Source organism: Vicia villosa, linkage group LG7 (assembly GCF_029867415.1).
Source record: "Vicia villosa cultivar HV-30 ecotype Madison, WI linkage group LG7, Vvil1.0, whole genome shotgun sequence".
Classification (NCBI taxonomy): Eukaryota; Viridiplantae; Streptophyta; class Magnoliopsida; order Fabales; family Fabaceae; genus Vicia; species Vicia villosa.
This window is the reverse complement of record NC_081186.1, coordinates 8,728,604-8,735,736: the sequence shown is the minus strand read 5'-3', so window position 1 is coordinate 8,735,736 and position 7,133 is coordinate 8,728,604. Positions and strand designations below refer to the sequence as shown.

Sequence of the window (7,133 nt, the reverse complement as noted above, 5' to 3'; positions counted from 1 at the left end):
TCTGTGTGAGGCTCACCCAATTCATAAAATGGTAAGACAAGTGTTAAATGGATTAAAATCTATTATTAATATATAAAAGCAAAAGTACCTGAAAATTACATTATAAGCCTTCTGATTAAACTACTAAAACTTTTCTTATTCTATGGGTAGAAAAGACTTTTAGCAAAATAACTCAATATTATTGATTTGACATTTATTACGGGTGATGTGGCAGCACCCAATAATTTGTTGCATTTTATATTTTTTTATTCCATTATTAATTTGAAACGATAAACGATGGTCTACCATTAGGGTTTTTTGGAAAAGCAAAATCTCCACTTTTATTGGAATCGATAGTCTACCATTAAGGATTTTTGGAAAAGCAAAATCTCCACTACCGAACAATGCAATAAATCTTTGGCCTTTCAGTTTTCTAAACCTTTATTCCACTATATATACTAAACCATGTATTTTCAATTCTTCAAGATGTGAGTTTTTTTTTATCATTCCATCTTTTTGTTGTAGCAAGTTTCGATCTTAACTTGCGGTTCGTGTGAAATAATATTTGTTCTTGCAGTTTTTAAGCATTGGCATGACTCACACTTTCAGATCTATCAATAGATCTATTTTCTCATCTTTCATTTCATCTGTTAATCGCAGTCGATTTGCTCTGCTCCCCAGATTAAACGCAACCGATTCAACACTTTAGTTTATTATTAAGGTCACATGGCTTGGAGGCATTTGATATTCAATCAATCAATTTCGATTTATACAAAATTAATGTTTTATTTTCCTATTAGTTCTGACATTTTTGTTACTGTATTGCAGTTAAGACATATGAGAAAAGAAAATTTTCATATCAACATTGTTTGCATAAGTTACATTCTTAATCGCTTATTTTGTATGATTTCATTGATGATTAAATTTTATTGTTGTTGATTAATTTGTTGTGTTTTTTTCTTCTTTAATTCAGGAGCTGATGCACCTTGGAAGGGAGAGACAGGAGAGAGAGTCAGAGCTAGAAATATTAGAAATAGAATTACTCTCTGTTTAATATTAATATTAGTCATTATTTGAATACAAGTATATTATCTGACTTTGATGACTTTGAGATAGTAGCTGCATTTGATTCACATTGTTGATTCACATTGTTTTTTCATGAGTTCTAATTAATAATGTTTTTAGCATTGACAGTGCATGAACCATACAAGTGATATATTGGAGGCACTGTCATAGTATGTCATTTTTAAACAGATTTATAGATACAATTGGATGGTTGGATGTTGTAATTACTTAGAACGGACACTATTATATTTTAGAGGTATAAATTGGAGATGCTCATCATGACTGTGATGTAAAAGTTTGTTATAAATTCATGTTGATAATTTTGATTCTTGAGGTAACTATTCGGAGCAACGCTTTGTTGGAGGATACACGTCGGTTTTTAATTTACAATTTGACTTCATCTTTATCCCTTATTTTCATATTTTTTATTATTGATTTGCAAATTAATAGTTGGTTCTGTTTTTTGTTGATGTATTTGTTAAGAAATATAGATTTGATCTGCTTAGGGCGTAGAGAAGTTGAAGGAGGTTGAAGCAGCTCTAAAGCTAGAAACAGAAAAACTAAAGACAAGGTTGACCGGTAAATCTTGATGAAGAAAAAGAGACATGTTGAAACCAAAAGACAAATAAGTTGATTTGGATTCTCAATTGGGATGTTGGAGTTAAAGGTTATTATGAACATATATTAAATATGTTGATTTTTATGTTTTTTTTTTAACATTTTACTATTATCTTTAGAAGAGGCATTTGAACGTGTGTATTTCCACATAATTAACATGCTATATCTTATTTTCTTTGGTAGATTTATATTTTAGAATTTTCATACTCATCTGTCATGAAATTTATGTTAGCAGAAACATCATTTTCTTAGAAATCGATGATGTTGGTTCTTTTACTTCATTTTGAATTTATTTTGTCCATTATCATATTTGAGTAAATTTAACAGATTTCACACTATTAAGAAAATCATTTTATTTTATTTTAATAAAAGAGAATATGAATAATTACAAAATTAAGTTTTATAAATAAATTTTTAAAAATAGTATTTTTACGGGCTACTTCTTATTATTTGGGTGACCTTTTAACTATTTAGTCTAAGTAGATTAATATTCAATCTCTATTAATTGGATTAATATAAGGAGAAAAGAATTAGATAAAAAGTTGGGTCAAACAGTCTCTTAGACATAGAAAATTGTAACTTAATTAAGAGCATAATTATATTAAATATTTATAGTTAAATTAAATTAATTTTTTGATAATCTTTAACTATACAATTGAATATATTTTTAATAATATAACTTATGATTTGTTTAAATATATATTTTCTATCTATTAAATGGCATACCGCTTGAAATTCCCACTAAACCCTTATTAATATATGCTTAATTTTTTAAAATTACAAGGACATATTCGTATAAACGTATGCAAAAATGAATAGTTACTTTCAAGCTTTCAATAAAAAATTGAATTAACACTCTGCTCATAGAGCCACCAAAATTCACATAGAGAGTGAGGTATAGACTCTACCTCAATCTATTCCACAACCACATCTCCTCCTTCTTTCAATGCTTCAAATTTCCTATCTCTCTTTAACCAACACAACCTTCCACCTTTAAGTCACAATTTATTAAAATTTTCAATATTAAGAAAAACTTTTGAAAATAATTAAATTCATTAATTATGGTCATTTTTTATTTATAGGTTTGAAAACTATTTATTTAAAATCTGTAAATAAAAAATGACCCTAATTAATGAATTTAATTATTTATTTGAAAATTATATTTACTATTTAAAACTATTTATTCAACTTCTTAATATTATGATTATCATTTATAATTAATGCACATTAAAAACATATAATAATGTTACTAAACAATATGTATAATAGTATAGTAGGATTTTATTTGGTAATTATTACAGTTTTAGAATTTTTTTAATATTTATTATGATTTTTGATTTTTTTTTAATATTTATTATGATTTTTTATTTTTTTAACCGTAATAATAAATCATTAGTATATTTTTATCTATGTGATAGGTGGGTAATAATGAACAACAATAATTATTTAAATTTTAAATACAAGTCATAAAATTTATTTTAATATCCAAATTAGGTTAATAAAACAATTATTTCAATATCTTTTTTAGTTTTTTTGGTGTGATAACCACTGTAAATTTAAAACGAATAACTATTTAATAATTTTAACATAAAAACAAGAAAATAATAGTTTACTTTTTCAAGATAGTCATTTTGAAAGTAAAAATATTAATTTTGAAAACTATTTATTCAAAATTTAATTATTTATTTTGAACTTACAATTACTATTTAAAATTATTTATCGACTTCTTAATATTATGGTTATCATTGTACATTAAAAATAATAAACTAAGTATACTAAACAATGTGTATAATACTATCATAAAATTAATAAGTAATTATTACGTTTTTTTAATTTTTTTTAATAATTTTTGTAATTTTTGTTTTTTTTAACGCTAATAATAAGTAATTATTAGATTTTATTTGTGTGATAGGTGGGTATAATGAGTAATAATAGGTATTTAAATTTTCAATATAAGCCATAAACTTTTTTTTTAATATCTAAATTAGTTTAATAAAACAATTATTTGAATATCTTTTTTATTACAATATCAAATTTGAAGGATTTATAACTGGTATTTGACGGGAAACTGTTAAAAATTTTAGGTTTGGAAAAATTATCTAATATCTATAAAATAGTGTTATTTGAATTGGATAAATGATTATATTCAAATTTTTAATTTTACTATTAATTCATTTGAATTCAACTGAGTTTTGTTAACTCATCTAAATTCACGGGTAGATGTAAACGTATATATGAGATATCAGTTGTAGACTGTTCATTTTAATATCCATCTTTTAAATATTTCTGTTGCTGTTGTTTTAAATATTATTGTAAATACGAATCAATGCTTAAGAGTTGGTGCATATTATTAGCATATATTTATAATAATGTCAATGTTAATCAATTGAAGAATAAATTTAAACTTTACAAATGATGGTTTGGTAAGCATGTGATGTAAATCCAGACGGGACCCGTGCGATAGCACGGGTTTCTTACTAGTGAAAACAAAACTTAAAAGTTGCAAAAGGAGATATTTGAACTCACGCCCTTGGGAAGCAAGCTTTAAAACGCACACTTCAGCCTCTGGGATTACAATAATATTGGACTTTGAACAAGCTCCAATAATTTATAAGTTTTGATTTTATAATACATGTTAATGTTGTAAATATGATCCATTTGTAGAGATCTTTAACCTGACAAGAGTAATGGACTTTGAACACCAATTCCAATTTATAAAGAACAAAATATAGACTTAACATCTAGAATTTATGATCGGTAGTTCGGTAGTAGTACTGTAGTACAAAGTTATCTTATAAATAGATATGGTAGATAAGAGTTATATATTACTAAAGTTTATTCAATACACAAGACTATCTTAAAATCCTAATCAATTATTCTAAATTATAAGTCACTTTGTCAAAAATATTTATTCTAAATTAAAAGTCACTATATTATTATTAATGATTTTTTGTCTGATATATCCTATATTATTTTTTTTCTATTCTTTTAATTTTGCTTTTCAATATAATTTTTGAAGAGCTTTTTTATAAATTCATACATCATTTCATTTTTTTTCTTCATATTTTTCACTAGACTTCATGGGTCTCTCATGCACAACCGAATTGGCAAAAATGCTCTCGTGCTTCCGTAGATAAATCTTTGAAAACACTTTTTTTTGTTTTAACGTTATTTTGTTTCGTATATGCATCTAGGGAATCGTTAAAACATGAGATTTTCGCAATAAATTGGGAAAATTTTAAATTAATTTCTCAATTAGTTGGGAAAATTTTAAATTAATTTCTCAATTACTTGGAAAAATTCTAAATTAATTTACTGTATGCAACGAAACATTAAAACATAATGAAACTTGAGATTTTCCAATTAATAAGAAAATCTCAAATTAATTGGAAAAATCCCAAATTAATTAACTAACGAAAGTGCTAAAACATAGTGAAACTTGAGATTTTCTGAATTAATTGGAAAAATCTCAAATTAATTGGTAAAATCTCAAATTAATTTTTTAATTAATTAGAAAAATCCATAAGATAACAAAATATTTCGTAAGTACATTTATTTGTAAAATAAGAATACTTTCGGATGTGCATCTATAAAAATAAGGGACAAAATTTAAAATTTACGCTATGACTAAGAGATTCATGAAATGCATTGAAAAATGCGTATAATTTTATTTCTTAATTTATTTGAAATGCCGCAATCATCTCACAATTTTGAATGGAGAGAGTATAAATTAAAGGTTATATTAAAAATAATAAAGAAATGTTTGAGAAAAAAAAAATAAAACATGTCACCTATGTGCCCACGTGTGAAGGAGAAAAATTACAAAGAAGCCAATACATATTTTAATTCATAGGATTTCATGGCTCTATTCAATACCACTCAAAATGATAAAACAACAGCCTCAAATTTTGCTACAACGCATTCTCTCTTTCTCTCTCCAATATCTTTGAAAAACCATTGCATTCAGCATTCAAAATCAATGGCTTTTCTTCTATGTAATCTCACTCTTTCTCTCTTACCACCATCTAAATCAAGAATCAGAGACAAACCCTTTCACCAAACCCTTTCATCTTCAAAACCCATTTCTCAATTCCCTTTATTGTTCACTTCTTCTCCTTCACTTCAAAGTTTCACTTCTCAGGTTGCTCAGGTTAATACACCATTAGCTACTCAAGATAAACAGAATCAGCATCAGAAGGATGATTTTTATCTCAATCTCGGTCTTGCCGTGAGGACCCTTCGTGAGGATATGCCCTTGATCTTTGTTAAAGACCTTAACTATGACATTTATAGGTAATTTTCTCATCTAGTACGTAAAAGTTTCATCTTTTGTATGTCAATATATGTTTTTTAAATTGAAATTTCGCTGTTTCTAAGTGAAAAAAAAATGGATTGGTCATTTTCTCATCTGTTTAAAGTATCTTCCTTTGGATGTGAATTTATGGTTTTTCATTGGAATTAACCTTTTTCTTTGCGGGAAAAAAATAGGGTTTTTACTCTGCAAAAGTAAAAATTGTATTTTTAATGTTGTTTGGTAAATTTCCAGGGATGATGTAACATTTCTGGACCCTTTGAACACATTTACTGGTATTGAGAAGTACAAATTGATCTTCTGGGCATTAAGGTTTCATGGTAGAATTTTGTTTCGTGAGATTGGTTTGGATGTATACAGAATATGGCAGCCTTCAGAGAATGTGATATTGATCAGGTGGAACTTGAGGGGTGTGCCTAGGGTTCCATGGGAAGCTAAAGGTGAATTTCAGGGTACTTCGCGGTATAAATTGGATAGAAATGGGAAAATATATGAACACAAAGTTGATAATTTGGCATTCAATTTCCCACAGAAGATGATGAAGCCGGTTTCGGTTTTGGATTTGGTTACTGCTTGCCCTGCAAGTCCAAATCCAACATTTTTATGGGGTCCTTTGGATTCCAACTCTTGCTCATGGATAGAGTTTTATCAAGCAGTTAAGAACACATTGGATCAAGAAAGACAATTGCTTCCACAAGATGGTTTCGCTACATGTTCGTAGTGGCCTGTAAGTGAACTGTTTTCGTTTTGGTTGACAATGTATAGTATACAATTTTAATAGGTCAGATGTAATGAAATGTTTCTCTCAATAGACAAGAGTGTATATAGATAGGGATGGACTGTTCATTCTATATGCTATACAGATAGAGATGAAGAAACTTCATATGTTTGGTATGTTTATACAGATGAGGTAGATTTATATGCTATACTCAGAATTTTTATATTAAATATTTAACAATTTGATTCTCTTACAAAAGAATTGAATCCTGTCTTTTGTTTCACTTGTATAATTGTTGGACTATAAGATTGGCACTTTTTAAACATATCAGTTATTTTGCCGTCTTTCATACATCTTCTATACAACAGCTCTCACTTACATATGAAAACCATCTTAGTATTGGTTTCCATTTTTCTTGGACAAGCGTTGGTCATATACAAA

At 26.9% G+C, this 7,133-nt stretch overlaps 1 protein-coding gene across 1 annotated transcript; it reads left to right on the top strand.

Moving 5' to 3' along the window:
- Positions 1 to 5,531: 5,531 nt before the first annotated feature.
- Positions 5,532 to 6,874, top strand: LOC131620298 (uncharacterized). The gene is made up of 2 exons (XM_058891320.1): positions 5,532 to 5,955; positions 6,209 to 6,874. The coding sequence occupies exons 1-2, from the start codon at positions 5,642 to 5,644 to the stop codon at positions 6,693 to 6,695; spliced, it is 801 nt and encodes a 266-aa protein (XP_058747303.1). The 5' UTR covers positions 5,532 to 5,641; the 3' UTR covers positions 6,696 to 6,874.
- Positions 6,875 to 7,133: the final 259 nt, after the last annotated feature.